The 16,338-nt window shown below is 51.9% G+C and overlaps 3 protein-coding genes across 4 annotated transcripts in view; 1 reads left to right on the plus strand and 2 right to left on the minus strand.

The window, feature by feature from the left end:
• Positions 1–2,033: 2,033 nt before the first annotated feature.
• LOC126572736 (NADP-dependent malic enzyme) lies at positions 2,034–8,294 on the minus strand. Its single transcript, XM_050232302.1, has 3 exons — positions 7,988–8,294; positions 5,400–5,838; positions 2,034–4,056 (listed from the first exon to the last, which is right to left on the minus strand). Exons 1-3 carry the CDS (start codon positions 8,032–8,034, stop codon positions 2,443–2,445), a joined length of 2,100 nt encoding a protein of 699 aa, XP_050088259.1. The 5' UTR covers positions 8,035–8,294; the 3' UTR covers positions 2,034–2,442.
• A 458-nt stretch (positions 8,295–8,752) lies between these two features.
• Positions 8,753–9,865, minus strand: LOC126572747 (uncharacterized). Its single transcript, XM_050232340.1, has 2 exons — positions 9,187–9,865; positions 8,753–9,094 (listed from the first exon to the last, which is right to left on the minus strand). The coding sequence occupies exons 1-2, from the start codon at positions 9,433–9,435 to the stop codon at positions 8,891–8,893; spliced, it is 453 nt and encodes a 150-aa protein (XP_050088297.1). The 5' UTR covers positions 9,436–9,865; the 3' UTR covers positions 8,753–8,890.
• Positions 9,866–13,902: 4,037 nt separating this feature from the next.
• The window catches only part of LOC126572737 (melanization protease 1-like), a 5,550-nt gene continuing 3,114 nt past the window's right edge, over positions 13,903–16,338 (plus strand). Inside the window, exons 1-2 of one of the 2 annotated variants that reach the window (XM_050232318.1) lie at positions 13,903–14,176; positions 14,327–15,342. In XM_050232318.1, the coding sequence (XP_050088275.1) occupies positions 14,113–14,176; positions 14,327–15,342 (1,080 nt within the window). In that variant the 5' untranslated portion in view covers positions 13,903–14,112. The remainder of the gene's footprint in view (positions 14,177–14,326; positions 15,343–16,338) is intronic. The other variant, XM_050232327.1, reaches the window with a different exon arrangement.

The following is a 16,338-nucleotide window of genomic DNA, read 5'->3' on the forward strand; positions in this document are numbered from 1 at the left end:
ACCCGTATGGAGGCATTGCGGAAACTTAGACATCACTACTCTCGCAACTGTTCGACCACGGCAACGTACTGACACAAATGAATCAACTTTTTTTTTGCATTTCTTCGCTTCCCCAAAGCCACCGTTTCACATGGGATAACAATTGTTCAACTAACGATTGTCTACTGTCCTGGCAGAGGTAACTAAGTAGCGGAACCGGAGCCTAAGGATGTTTTTGTATATTATATGAGCTACAGTCTTTGCTCTTCGCACAGTCATGCCAAGTGTGGCTTACAGAGAATTAACCCTTTGCGGTGACATAGTCATAGCTTACGGATTATTGGTGTAGGAATCTGGTTTATTGCTTGTTTGTAATGCGTTTTAGCTTAAGCTAATGCACGTCATTTATAATTAGTTTAAGCTAATTCACGCCAAAAGAGCTATCTTGGCCTACTCGAATGAGAGGCATAATCATTGAATGTTCAGCAACTTCGGCTCCTTCGATGGGAAACCTTCGCGTCCAAAGTGTCCCTACGTTCTGGTGCGCTGGTAGAATGGAGTGCGCAGCTTCAGGCCACGCACGATCTTTCCCGGGCAAAGGTCGATTTTAAGCAGCTCCTTGTAGCTGTACTTCGACGTATCTTCGATGAATTTGAAGCATTGAGATTCTTATGGAGGGAATGCGGGGAATGAGACACTCAGGAGCCTAAGCATGTTTTTGTATATTATATAAGCTACAGTCTTTGCTTTTCGCACATGTCCGAAACATGACTGCAGTCATGCCAAGTGCGGCTTATAGAGAATTAACCCTGTACGTTGACATAGTCATAGCTTACGGATTATTGGTGTAGGGCTCTGGTTCAGTACTTGTTTGTGATGCGTTTTAGGTTAAGCTCATGCACGCCATTTATAATTAGGTTAAGCTAATTCAGGCCAAAAGACCTTTCATTATAGTAATAAATTAATAGCGAAATAATCATTGAACGTTCAGCACCAACAGCCACGCACGATCTTTCTTGGGCACGCCATTTATAATTAGGTTAAGATAATTCAGGCCAAAAGACCTTTCATTATAGTAATAAATTAATAGCGAAATAATCATTGAACGTTCAGCACCAACAGCCACGCACGATCTTTCCCGGGCAAAGGTCGATTTTAAGCAGCTCCTTGTAGCTGTACTTCGACGTATCTTCGATGAATTTGAAGCATCGAGATTCTTATGGAGGGAATGCGGGGAATGAGACACTCAGGAGCCTAAGCATGATTTTGTATATTATATAAGCTACAGTCTTTGCTTTTCGCACATGTCCGAAACATGACTGCAGTCATGCCAAGTGCGGCTTATAGAGAATTAACCCTTTGCGGTGACATAGTCATAGCTTACGGATTATTGGTGTAGGGCTCTGGTTCAGTACTTGTTTGTGATGCGTTTTAGGTTAAGCTCATGCACGCCATTTATAATTAGGTTAAGCTAATTCAGGCCAAAAGACATTTCATTATAGTAATAAATAAACAGCGAAATAATCATTTAACGTTCAGCACCTTCGGTTCCTCGGATGGGAAACCTTCGCGTCCAAAGTGTCCCTACGTGCTGGTGCGCTAGTAGAATGGAGTGCGCAACTTCAGATCACCCACGACCTTGCCCGGGTGAAGGTCAAAGTTATCCGAATTGATCTTAAGCAGCTCCTTGTGGCTGTACTTCGACGTTCCGCAATCGAATACTGTGATGGACAGTGGCTCTGCCAAACCGATGTCATAGATCACCTGCACCAGGCAGCGGCAACAGATACCGGCCTTAACCAGCGACTTGGCTACCTAACGGGCAGCGTACGCAGCCGAACGGTCGACTTTGGTAAAATCTTTACTGAGAGAATGCACCACCACCGTGCGCACCCCAACCACCGTATATGTCGATTATGATCTTGTGTCCCGTCAACCCAGCGTCACCCTGTAGTCCACCAATAATGAACAATCTGCATGGAATGATGTGTACGAACAGTACCGGCGCTTAGTAGAAGTAACTTTCAAGTTGGTACACAACGCTACCAAGCAGGTATATGCCAAACATTAGCGAATAAATATTTATTTACCTTTACCAGGGGGTTCGATTCTTCTTTTTTTTGTGCTTTAACATAGCATCGGCACACTAGCAAAGGCCCCGGGAAAACAATGAAGAAATAAAACAACATAACAGAAGTGATAGCGCGTGATCCTGGGGAGCCCTGGTACGGGGTGTTTGTTTTTGGAGAAGCCTGTTGAGCGTAAACTCATAGACTGACTGGAGCATAAGCGACGTCCTGGGGGGGTGGTGGGGATTCGGGGTTGGGATATTGGCAAATGAGAAGGACATAGTAGTACATAGTTATAACACAACACAATCAACAACACAGAACAGTACGAGATATAACAAACACGCACACCATTGATAGAGCGTGGATAGATCACGGAGTGTCTAGCTGTGTCTTACAGCTTCGGCCAGGCGTAAACCGTTGGCAGGGCTGACTGATAGTGGGGATCGTACATCTGTGCGCGCACGAACGCCTCCTTGTCGCGCGGTTCCGGTTGCGTTGCAGCGATACCCTGCTGGTACGCGTACTCCATGATGTGTACGGCGATCTGCACCGAGCACTCCTGGATGCGGTCGAGAGGCGGGTAAAGGCTGCCCCGCTCCAGATCCTCGTCCGTCACGATCTCGGCCAACCGCTGGGCGGAACGCAGGAACACCTCCTCGGGAATGGTACCCGCACCGGCGCACAGTACGCCGAGCGCGATGCCGGGGAAGATGTACGAATTGTTGCCCTGACCGGGATAGAACGTGCGACCACCGTAGGTGACCGGATCGAAGGGTGAACCGGAAGCAAACACGGCCCGACCGTCCGTGTGCTGGTACGCCTGCTCCGCCGTGCATTCTGCCTTGCTGGTCGGGTTGGAGAGGGCAAAGATGACGGGCCGCTCGTTGCAGTCAGCCATGGCGCGCAGGATGGCGGGCGTGAAGGCGCCGGCGATAGCAGCTGCCCCGATCAGGATGGTTGGCCGAAGCTGCTGGACCGCCTCGTGCAGCGTATCGACCGGTGGGTGCTCGTGCGCGAAGTTGTGCTTGTGGCCGCTCAGCCCGCCGGCCGGCCGATCCTTCACGATCAGACCGCGGCTGTCGACGAGCCAGATGCGACTCCGGGCTTCGGTCTCGCTCAGCCCATCATGCTGCAGTGCCATCACGCACAACTGCGCGATACCGAGCGCCGCCTCGCCCGCCCCCTGGAACAGTATCCGGTTGTCCGACAGCTTGGTGCGGGTGATGCGCAGCGAAGCGAACAGACCGGCGACCGCGACGGCTGCCGTTCCCTGGATGTCATCGTTGAAGGTGCAGTAGTCGTTCCGATAGCGGTCGAGAAAGCGGAACGCGTTCGCGTTCGCAAAGTCCTCGAACTGGATCAGACAGTTGCGACCGAAACGGCGCACCGCCGCCTCCATGAACTCCTGCACCAGCGCGTCGTAGTCCGGGCCGGTGACGCGCCGCTGCCGCAGCCCTATGTACAGCGGATCGTCCAGTATCGACTGCGTGTTGGTGCCGACGTCGAGCGTGACCGGTAGACACTGGTGCGGCTTGATGCCGGCGAGTGCCGTGTAGAGGGCCAGCTTGCCGACCGGGATGCCCATCCCGTTCGCGCCCAAATCGCCGAGTCCGAGGATGCGCTCGCCGTCCGTTACGACGATCGCGCGCACGTCCGACTCCGGCCAGTTACACAGCACCTCGTACACGTGGCCACGGTCGTTGATGGTGACGAAGAGGCCGCGCGGCCTCTCGAACACCAGACTGTAGCGCTGGCAGGCCAGCCCGACCGTCGGCGTGTACACCAGCGGCATCATCTCGCCGATGTTGGAGGCGAGCAGACGGTAGAACAGCCGCTCGTTTCGGTCCAGCAACCCCATCAGGTAGATGTACTTGTCCAACGGGGCCTCGTAGTGGCGCAGCAGCTCCGCACAGTGCTCGACCTGGGCCTCTTCCGAACGCACCACGGCCGGCAACAGCCCATGGATACCGAGTGCCTGCCGCTCCTCGATGCTAAACGATAGTCCCTACGAAGAGAGATAGAGGGCGAGAGTGTGAGTGAGTGAGAGAAAAAAAAGAGAGGGCGAGAGAGAGAGAGAGAGAGAGAGAGAAAAAAAGAAAGAAAGAGAGAATGGGTTGATGATCAGTGGTACCGTAAATTGGACTTTATCGCGCCACCCACCACCATCTGACCGCAGCTCGGTCGCTCAGTAGCCGCGGTCAAAGCCAAGGGCATGCGGTATGGTATGGCTGGTAGGAGCTGACCCCTTGAGGGTGGAAGGTGGTGGGGGAGAGATGGGGGGGGAGGTGGTTGGAGGGTGGCAAGGCGGATGTGTGCGGTGCGTACGCATGATGCGAATCGAGAGCAGTACCGCAATCGACAGATGGAAGCAGCACTAAAGAAGCACTAAAGGATGTAAGAAGGTCTCTGTGAGTGAGTTCAGCAAATACGAGATCCAATCCACGCTCCACTAGCTCCCGCCCTACTCCTCCTCCTCCTCCTCTATCATCCTGTTTAGATGCCATTTGAAGGACTTTCGAGATCGATACACGGCGTTGTGCGCTCGCCAGACCGTGGTGAATGGAATGGAGAGGCGAAGGACAGCGAACCGTTCGTGTGGGAAGGCCCAGGGAAAGATAGGTAAGGGGGAAGGGGGGGAGGGGTGGGGGGTTTCAGACGGCCCCTCACTTGCTACAACTTCTTTTTTGCTGTTGTTGTTGTGTTGTGCGTTAACCTGTGTGTCTGTGTCGCACAATTGACCCAAGCGCGATTTGCGTCAGAACGCCAGGCGCCGTGGCCGGGAGACCGCGACCGAGACATCGCACGCTTGCTGGAGCCGTATTTTGAAGAATATCTTCCCCCCCCCCCCTTTTTCTCTCTCTATCTCTCTCTCTCTTTCTCTCTCGGACACAGACGCTGCAGCTGGAAGCGCGAAAAGCGCCAAACAATTCACCAAGCTGTCCCTTTTGATCGGAAAGAGGGGGGACGGGGGGGGGGAGGTGGGATGGTCTAAACTCAATTATCGCGGCATCAGGTGATTCATGGAGCGGCCCTGGCATCTGGCGTCTGGCGTGAGGGAGATCGCGAGATGAAAGGATAAAAGAGAAGGATACGGGGGGAACGGGTGGTGCGAGGATTGTGATGAAATGAGCAAATGGGCGAAACGAGAACTAGACACCAAAACAAACAAGCCGCGTGGCCACGGATCACCAGACCTCCCCCCCCCCCTCATATCTCCGCGGGTTTCCACTATTCTTGCCCTTTGTTGACCTTTAGCGGTGAAGGAAAGGTCATGTGCGGGACCTTTTTTTTTCGTTTTGTGTGACGCCCAAAAATCACACACACACACACACACATACGCACACCTACCTTGTTGTACTTGCCAATCCGGAGCCGATCGAAGCCCGAGATGGCACCAGCGGTTTCGCCATCCGGCCCGGTTGGCCACTGGCCCAGGCGGTCCCGGTTGATCGGTGTGTCGCCCATCGCTACTACTGTCGATTGTTGGCGCGGCTGATGGTGGTGGTGGTGGGTGAGGTGTTGCTGATGATGGTGCTGCTGCTGGTCCGCGGTGACAACGCTGCTACTTGTGGCGGCGGTGGCGGCGGCGGCGGCGGCTACAACGGGAACACGAATTGGATGTTGCTGTTGCTGCTGTTGCTGTACGCTCAGCTGCTGCTCATTGCTGACTGGCCGCTTCGGCGGTACCGTCCCTGGTTTTGGCTGTGCCCCCCCGTGGTGCGCAACCGTCGCCGCGGTCGCCACCGAGCTCCCACTATCTGACTCGGCAGGACGATATCTACCAGCGCTGCAAATAGTGTGTTTATCACACACAGAGTGCGAAAAAGCAGCAAAAGAAAGAGAGAGAGAAAGAAAGAAAGAGAGAGAGAGAAAGAAAGAGAGAGAGAGAGAGAGAGAGAGAGGGAAAATTTCAATTTCAAGGATCGTAATGGACTAGTGAGAAAGGACATTCGTTTGCCTATGTCCGGCCCTGGCCAGGACTCTTTGATACGGACTACTACGCCGGCTACAAATCGGCTAACGGATAGGAGGCTGGCCTACAGGTAGATTTACTCTTCCGGTAACGATCTGGCGTAACGGGGCCAGCCACACGCCCTATGTTATCGTGAACATCGAAACTGAAACCGTCGGTTTTATGATTGCACCTCACGGCACTCGCGCATGGCAGATGGCAAGGGCCATCCCAGCCAGCTGTAACCCACTCCTTTTCATCGTCCAAACAATCTATTCGATATACGTTTGACTAGTGCGAACTGTTGCACAAATTTCAAACAAATACTACTACAACAGAATTATACAGAGTCAAAGCGAGACAAAGAGAGAAAAAGTTGGGATGGTGTGGTTGAAGGGGGTGGGTGGGTGGGTGAGAGGGTTGGAGAAATAAAAATATTTCCGACCGTTCCCTTGCACAGCAGCAGAAGTTGCTCAATCAACCAGACCGCTGCGCTCGGTGTATACCAACCTAGCGTTACAGCGCTCTGGGCGATTGGCAAACACAGCTCTACATATCGGCCGATAGTCGTGCACCACGACCGCGAACCACGAACACGACCACCAACCCGAGCGAGCGAGCGAGCGAGAGGTGGGAAAAGCAAGGGGGCCGCCCGCGATGACTGGCATCATCTGATCGGGTGGCGAAGGCCCGACGACGACGACGACGACGACGACGGCCGTTCTGCGCGAGCGCTTCGTCAGCCCCCAACTGCTTCCACGCTCCGAACCTCTCTCCCCCCCCCCAATCATTACTCAACCCATCCGCCACCGTGACAGTGCGAAAATTGCGCCTCCGCTACCTAGCAACCTCGTGTTGTTTGGTCGGCAGGCATTGTTGTTGTTGTTGTTGTTGTTGTTGTTATTGTTGGTGCTAAGGTGGAGGAGATGAGATCCGGTGCATCTGGCGAGCGGTCACGCCACTATCATCGCGAAGGATCTGTGCCTGCATGGGTCTGTGTGGGTGTTTGTGTGTGGACCGTCACACCGTCGCACGCTTGCTTGGTCCTTATCGAATTCTGCATGTCTAGAAGATGTGGCGCTTGCGATGTGAACCCTTCATTGCTTCAAATGGCCTTGCTCGGCATCAGTTAGTTTCTATCGATCGTCTAAGGCCAATGTCAACGCACACACGCACACACGTATCTGCGCACGCGCACTATGAGTGTGCCGTTCAAATCCATTTGAAAGGTTAAATGGATTGTAACCGTTTCCGTACGGTCGTCAGGTCGTCGCACAGGTCCCCCGACTCCAGCTCGTGCGTGCCACTGGGTGCGTGGTTTAGTGGACAGCCATCACTCCGAGCCAAAGGACTCCTTCTTTAACGAAAACCAGCTAGTACGACGCGGTCTGTAAAACTCTGGGCCACTGGGCCACAATTGGGGTTTCACGTGAGTTTCGGAGTCACCGCCAGTCATATGCACCGAGCTAGAGGAGAGTGCTACTGTTGCTTTTACAGGCCAGGACGGGGGCCGGACGCGAACCGACGCGATGGTTACGCAATCGCCAACGGCGTGGCATAGCGTGGCGCGCACCTGGTTACTGGCGGTCTGGCCGCCGCTTCCTCCAGCTGATGGTTTGCCGGGGTTTTCCCTCGCTTTCCTCACCGCCTCACCGGAAAATCCGCGAAACGCTTGGATCCAACTTTCACGAGCGCGACGCGGACACCCCCGGGGCCGGCGCATCGCGTTACGCACGCAGCGCGCGGTGGTTGCGGGGTGGTGTGCGCAGTTGCCTAACGTGTCTTGTCACTTCTGAAGTGCCCCCCCCCCCCCCCCCCCCCCCGTGATGGGGTGATGGTGATGGGCTTCGCGCGATACGCCGATGGATGGATGGCGCGCGATTCGCGATAAGTTTGGACGTGCAGGGAAAACCGGGCGGAAGGTGAACCTTTAAGACCTTCGCGGTGGCAGAGGAGGCGCCCGAGCGTAGCCCGAGTTCTTTACCTTCGCATTTGGTTGCTGTTGCCACCGGTGACGACCCTTGTTGCCATGGAGATGGATGGGGGATGGTTGCTGTTTCCTGTTTTGCTGTACTCGGGACGAGGTTTTCTAATCACGCTCTCTCTCTTTCTTTCTCTCTCTCACACACACACACTCTGATACACGCACGCGCACACAAACACACAATAACTCCCGGGGGTTCCGGTCCCGCGGTGCCTGGCGACGTTCAAGCTTAGCAAGTAGCGGAGAGTAGCCTAAGCGCTAGTATCCTCTGCGTCCGCCCAGCAGTCACAGTGCACTGTGGTCGGTGGCACCGGTTCGGTTCTAATTTATTGCTCCTTTCTTTCTCCCGCTTTTCACACTGGCCGTACACCTGCATGATCGGTGGTAATCAGCTGATCTGGCGCGCCTGGAGGCGGCTGCTGATCGGCCGGCCTGACCGCCTGACTGATCACGCTCCTGCGGCCGCCCCACGATGTCGATTGATAAGACAGAGCAGAGAGGGAGAGAGAGAGAGAGAAAGAGAGAGAGAGAGGGACCGGGCGAACATGTGATGTGTGCCCCGAAGGCGCGGCCGTGACCGTGGAACCGTGGTGTTCCGCGGGTGCGCATCATGAACGCTCCACCTGATCCGTGCTTCCCTAGCGAATGCGCTGGTCGGAACCGGATCCTTAGATGGGTGTGCATCTCATGATACTGTTCTATCAGGAGCGGTGACGTCACAGTGCGATTTGCGGCGCGTTCTGTCATCAATCGGGCTCCAAATCCTACCCGCGGGGGTCCGTCTACATTGTGTGAGCGAGCTAGAGCTGCGGAGCGTGTTTATTGTTGTTGTTTTGCGAGCCCCCCCGACCCCTGGGGCTTCCGCCACTAACCGCTAGGCGGCGGCTGCAGCTACAGCTGGCCTTAGGCTGGCACCCCATAGACGAGCAGCCGATAATCCAGGGAGGATTCGTCCGTCCGTCCGAATGGTAGCTCTTGTTGCTCCTGCACGTGGATCTCAATGCAGCTGGGCCGGAGGAACCGATAGCCGTGCAGTGCGGCCCGACTGGACGGTGTTTTGGGGCGGGCAAGGACACAGCTCACCGCAAACCGTGGATCGATGTGGATCTGCACAGGGAAGGCGATTCTATTGAACGATCGAGGAGAGAGAGAGAGAGAGAGAGAGAGAGAGAGAGAGAAAGAGAGAAGGGACCACAAACCTCAAGCGTTCCGGTGAGCGTGGTCGTCGGGCTTTTGACGATCGTCAGATTCTCGACGTGCAGCAGACGTTCCTTCGCTGCGCACCGTCCAAGCGTCACCAGCGATTCCTGTTCCGCATCGCCAACACTGTTACCGATCGGGATGAAGCTCTTCGCACTTCGATCCCGCAGCAGTGGCGCAGCCCAGCCGGAAGTTGATAGCAGGAGCGGTAACAGCCACACTGGCGGCTGCTTAAGCGGAGGCCGCATCACGAGCGGAATTTTCCCAAACGTCACAGGCAGGGCGACGTCACTGCGCTGCGACTTGTGCGACTTCCGCGCTCGGCTTCGTGGCTCTGTGTTGTGAGTAGCGTGCGCGCGCGGTCAGTGGTGACGAAACGCCTGTGTGTGGACGCCTTCGATGTCACGGCGGTACTTTCGTGGGTTTGGTCCCCTCGCGATCCCGAACACCACCAGAGCCAGAGCCAGAGCCATAGATCTCCTCTGGTCACTTATCAGCGCATAGCTTGGCGCAGTGCTGGGTATACAAAAAAAAAAAAAAAAAAACGTCAAGTCGAATCGAGCATTCGGCCGCGATCGCGTTTGACTCGTTCGACCAAAAACAACACCGATCGCTCTCCCGGAGCACGCCATCCCATCCCGGCGAGTAGTCCAACGGAAGAATGAACGTGTTTCGATGCGACTGGCTGTCTACGATGTTAGTAGAAGGTTTTTCAATACGCCGCGTAAATTTGGTACAAGCACAATTGCGGACAGAGCAATATTTTTTTTTTTTAAGAATCAAAAGACCAGTTGGATGACAACTGCGACAATAAAGGTCTCTTCGTTTCACACTCTGAACGTGTGTGTGTGTGTGTACGACAGGACCAATCAAGGTCAGTAGAAGCACCGAAACATGATCAAGAAGACAAAGTCACAGTCCAAAGAGTAGACTGCTGCTGCTGCTGCTTCCGCTTTGCGCTTTAAGTCTTTGATGAGTTGCGGATGGCAGACACCACGTCATAAACCAACACGCACCACCCCGCAACACGTAATCATACCCCGAGCGAGCGTCGTGCTCGCTGGCGGACGCAACCCTCCCATCACCAGGCCAGAAACCGGAACAATGCGGCTCGGATCGCGATCATCGCGCCACCGCCCCATTTGAGAGGTGGTGGTGATGAAACGCACGGTTGATGTTGCTGTTAACAGCAAAACAATAATAACATGGGGCCCTTGGATCGGTCGATCTACCGATCGGTGGATGATTGGAGCCGAACGACTTAGATCGACGAGTTTTGGCAAGGTAGGCAAGATCGAGTGGGTCGACCGTGCCTGGTTCGTGCTATTCCATTGGTCAGGGCATGTGCCGGCATGCCACCACACGAGTCAAGTGTAAACCACCACCCAGTAAATTCCAATCATCAGTTCGCACCAGTTAATTCCAATCGATCCCAATTAATGCCAAACTATCGTCGGCAATTGAACTTGATATTTGAACCTTAAATGATTATGTTATTCAATTGCCCAATAACATGCATTTGCCGCAAAGGTGCATCATTTTCCGCGATCTACTACGGTAGAGGAACTTTGGCCATACGATGGTGACGAAGGGCTCATGATCTTGATGTTCCTTGTTTATTATTATTTTCTTCTGGAGGTTTTTGTGATTGTGGAACAAAATGAAGATGGCCAACACCCTTGAACCCTCATCGGTTATTTCTATGCGCGCGTATACAATTGGGTTCGAAAATATCAAATTACTCAAAAACGGTTCGATGAAACATTCTGAATTTCTCAAAAATATATTTATTTTGATCGTAGAATAGAAATAAATCACTAAAAAAATTTAGGCATGCGCCATATGTATTTAGCTGAAAAAAATCCTTTTCGTCGCTCAGAAAATATGATTTCAATTAAAAAACTTGTTTTGTCCGGTATGGTGAACGTGTTACTCAAATTTGAAACTGACCGAGCAATATTTGGAGCTACGGAGCCGTTATAAACCTTCAAGCGAATTCATGGTTGCATTCGATATGATGATCTAGATCTGAACGTTTGATTCGTAATAAATTCTGACCGATCAGAAATGTGTTCTATAGATGCAATAATAATTTGAACACTATCTACAAACTAGGAACCGTTCCGTCGAAATAATCCATCAAAACCTGCCAAATATGGCATAGTAATTTTGGTTTTATGTGTTTTAAAATTCAAAACACAAATTTATAATAGTCGTGATCGATACACCGTTCCCAAATACAACTTAGGACTTGCTGTTTAAGATTTGACGAAAGGAATATTCGATAAGATTGTAACATGCCACCATGACATGACCATCGATATCATATTTGCAAAAGATGTGTCCAAAAACAATGAGAAAAACGTACTTTGTCACGGTTATTCGTATTTTTCTCAAAAACATGATTTTCTATTTGCCGGTTTAACAACGCAAAATTTAGAATTTATGAGACGTAATAATTTTTTTTCAATAAAGAACATTCCAATGAATAAATAAAAAATATCAGAAGTGGTTAGTTTTTGTTTTGGGTTTTTGGCACAGTTTGGAAAAAATGTGTATCTGCGCGCGCATACACCAGAACCGATTCGATGCAATTCTGGAGGGACCGATGAGGGTTAAGGGGAGGGCATCGGTAATTAATTTTGTTTGGTGACAGACAGAGAACATTTTTCCCTGAATGCTGATCCTTTCAAGAACATTGTGAATTTTTTTTGGATCAATCGAAGCAAAACTGACCAAGTAAAAGATTTTTTTAAATCCGCGTTTCATGCAAAGCTACATGCAGCTCGCTGCTATGAAGAGCGTTTTCCAAAACCAACATTTTCATAGTCGGTACCCATCGTACCGTAAAAACTACCGGGCCGATCGATTCGGAATTTGCAACACATAATCTGTACACTCTTTGCCAGGTAGCCCCGTCGAGATTTCATGAAAATTGTTGATACTGTTTTTTAAACAAATCTATAAAAACCGCGTTTTTAGGCAAAATGACAAAAAGCATCACTTTTTCAACTTCAAAAATTTGCCAAAAATCTAAAAAATTTCATTCATTCATCAAAAACTCGACGGTACTACCTGGATAAACTTAATAAGCTTTCAAACGGGTATCGATTGGTATTTTTCGCACGGCTCATCACGCAGCTACGATGGGCACCGGAAAAAAGAATCTTTTCCAAGACACGACTGCCTAAATGTGATGCCATGGATGAAGCTTTTATTAAATCGTCCCCAAAATAGAACTGAATATTCTTCAAAAGCTGTAGTTAAATATGCCGTTCATTTGAAAGAATAAAATTGAATGATTTATTAAAAAAAAAAAACCTCGTCAAAAATGATCCTTGTTTTGGTAAGAAATTTCCAAAGTCCCCCTTTAAGTTAGTTTTACTGAAGTGTTTTTGTAATAAAATTGATAAAACCGGCAGCAGCACAATCACTTAACTATGTGTTGGAGTGCCCAAACGGACCGCAACTCCGTGGGCTGCTGCGTGGTTCGCGGAAACACGATCACGCCGCTAGCGGATCGCGCGGAAGCTGGCTGGCCCAGAATCTGGGCCGTCTATTTTGATAAGAGCTCCACGGTTCCCCCCCGATTGCAACGGTCTCGCGCGTGCTCTCTCTCTCACTCTCTTTCTTTCTTTTGCTCACGCTTTGGCATGTTATCGTGTCGCAACACACGACGTTATGCTGCTGTTTCAATCACTGTGCCAGAGTAAACAGCTAGCGCCCTAGGTTACTGCGGCGCAAAGACGCAACACATCAAACTAAAGCCAAACATCCATCTCTGGGAAAAAGGCTGGCCAGTGAAAGATGTTGTCTGTGGCATCGACTCTAGAGGGGGCAGAGGGCCTTCCCTGCGTTCATAATGGCAAAGGGAACAACCGATTATTGGTAATAGGAACAATCCTTATGTTTTAATCACTGGAACGGGGTGAACGACTCAGGGGTTCAGTCCTATCAGGGGTTGCAGGCTAGTGAACACGAGCAACGGCGTCTGTAAAGCAAAAACACTCAGAGACAGATCGGTCTGGTGTGATCGGTATAACATTTACTTAAAGGGAGCGCGAGCACTAATGCATCTCAAGCACCCTCAGAGCGGCACCGCTAGCATCAACAGCATCTTGCCAGTAGCCGGGTTACGGGAAGGGACAAGAATATATGCTCTCTCTCTCTCTCATTTCTTTTTTAATCTGTAAGAAGTTTCTGTGCAAGTGCACTACACAACTGGGCATTTATCTCGCAGTTGATATGGTCAACTAGCGAGCCGGACAATGATCCGCCGTTGATCGACCTTGGCTCATAATCAACTGATATTGACACCGCTGTTCCGTCGACAGCTTGTACACATTCCACACCGTAGCACACACACACAACGCCAGGCATACAATCCAGCCTCTACTGCTACAAAACCACAACCCAAAGAAGGCCTTCGAGCTTCGTTATCGGTCACTCCTGCTGCTGCTGCTGCTCGTCGACCACCACGCTAGTGCGTGACCTATGACCGCTCATAATTCTGCGCAACGCCAGAGGCAACCATTACTACCCTGCCTCCCCCGGGGAGGTTTCCTTGGCCATCCTTGGCCCTTTTTTTCCCCCTCCCCCCCGCCAGAACGCGAGCGAGCGAAGTGAAGCGCGAGTGTTTGCGCTCTGGGCGCGCACGAAATCGCACCGACTGATTATCATCCTCTCCGTTCGGGGGTTCGGGGAGGGAGGTGCCAGATATTCTGCGCGGTGGCGCCACGGTGCCGAGCGCCGCAATATCAAGCGAACTAGAATGGCCAGCCGGTCAGCGAGTGAGCGCCAGTACCGAGCGTGCAACATCCGGCGACTGACGTTTGCCGGTTTTTCTGCGCACCACAAAGGAAGTTTTCTCTCTCTCTCTCTCTCTCTCTCTCTCTCTCATCCTTCCTTCTGAACCTCAGTACGCGATGATGCGAACCAAGCGTTTGCTATGGCGGCTTTGCTGTACCCAACTACTGCTACTACTCCTCGGTAAGATGGCACCTGCGCCACCACCAAAGAGTGTTACGGATTGTGTTCCCCCTTCCCCCCCGGGGGGAGTGACGGACGGTCCTCTAGAACGGTGTGTTGTGTGTGCAGCATGTGATTGCGACTGAATTGCGCTCTGTGGTGTGCTTACAGCCCACCACGGTACGGTGGTCAGCGGACAGGAAACGACTACGCCAGCCACCACCACCACCACCACTGCCGCCCCCACCTCCTCAACCTATCCACCGTTCGTGCGGAGTCGCTTCAATCCACGGTTGCGGCAGGAGCTGGAGCGCCAGCGCCTGGAACGTGAGCGCGAACAGCTGGCGACTGCCGCAACCACCACGATCACCTCCACCACAACCAGCAGTCGTGCGACGACGATCAACATCCCGATCAGCGTGTCAACGACGCCGGCGACGACGACGACGACGACGGTGAAACCGGTGCCGGTGATAACGGTGGCACCGACCGCCAAACCGACGGTCCGGCGACGATGGGAGGTCCTGGCACCGACCGACAACGACTGCGGCTCGTACAACCAGTCCACGCCTGGCCGGTTCCCGTGGGTGGCGATCCTGGAGCACGGGCTGCCGGAGAAGGGCAACCGGCAGCGGACGGTGAGCAAGGGTGTGCTGATCGATCGTCGCCACGTGCTGACGACGGTGTCGAGCGTGCAGCACTCCTTCCCCGACTGGATCCTGACCGATATCCGGCTCGGTGATCCGGCGGTACCGCGCCGCCGCGGCACCCTCGGCCAGATCCGGTTGCCCATCGAGGCCGTCTTTCTGCACGAGACGCAGGACATCGCCCTGATCCGGCTGCTCAACATGCTGCCGCGGAACAGTACGCGCGTGCAGCCGATGTGTGTGCCGCAGGAGGACTTTCCGCTCGACGGTCTCGACCTGCAGCGGCATGTGTGCGAGAAGCGGGGCGTGGGCGGCCGTACCGAGCCCACCGCTAGCCGGCTACTGCCGGTCGATCAGCGGATTACGGCGGACGAGTGCAAACCGCACTACCGCCAGTACCAGACGACCATCGACAACCGGACGTTCTGTGCCTGGGAGCCGACGGTCGATACCTGTACCGGGGGGGTCGGGGGACCGATCATCGCCAAGATTCGCCATCGCTACCACATCGTCGGGCTCGCTTCGTACGTGCACACCAAGGTGAGTGCCAAGGTCCACTTCCAGTCCACCCAGTCCAGTGCCTGATGCCATCCAGTGCCCATTATCAGTTCCGCAAGCCCTGCGACCTCGCCTGACCTGCTGCTCTGCTTCAGAACATTCTCGGCAATCAGCGGTGATGGCGACGCGCGATCGAGTTCGGCGACCAATTGACGCTGATAACGGTGTTCCATGGAAAAAGGCAAACAAAAAAAAAACGGGCAAAAAATCATTATTGAAGTTTGGAAGCATTTACTGCCCCTGGGGACAAAACGTTTATCATATGGAGCTTCCAAGCGAAATCACTCTGTGGTGTGTTCGTCGACTTCGGCTTAACGGGGCAGCTACGGGTTAATTCGAGTAAAAAAAAAACAGGCTCATTTTTGATTATTTTCACAAAGAAACCATTCAACTTATTCATCTTTACTGAATGTCATATAAAACTGCAACTTTTCAAGAATATTTGGTTGTATTTTGGGGAAGATTTGCTGAAAATCTTCAATCATGGCATCAAATTTAGACATGCGTGTCTGCCATAATGTGCTTTTTTCGCGGTGTCAGCATCGTAACCGCGCGCTAGATCATTTGAAGTGTACACATCGATATTCTTATGAGAGATTATGAGTTTGAATTGGTAGCCCAGCTGAGTTTTTCTATTTAGAATTTTCTATTTTTCAACTTTTAGTAGCATTTTGAAGCGATTGAAAAAAAAAATATGGTTTTCACGATTAAGATAGTAAGTTTTATACATTTATTTAAAAAAAAGTATGAATTTTTTTATAAACTCGTCGGCGCTACTGGATGGGCACCGACTTTGAACTGCATGGAGCCATGTATGAAGCGTTTTGGTATTTTCAAAATTCTATACATTTCTCAGCTTTTCTTTTATTGATCCAAAACATCTTCACAATGCTCTTGAAGGGGTTCATGAAAAAATGAATAAAATAAATGTAACCATTTTTTTTTATATCACAGTGTTCTCAGATGAACAGCAATTTT

The sequence above is a fragment of the Anopheles aquasalis genome, chromosome X (assembly GCF_943734665.1).
Source record: "Anopheles aquasalis chromosome X, idAnoAquaMG_Q_19, whole genome shotgun sequence".
NCBI classification, from domain to species: domain Eukaryota; kingdom Metazoa; phylum Arthropoda; class Insecta; order Diptera; family Culicidae; genus Anopheles; species Anopheles aquasalis.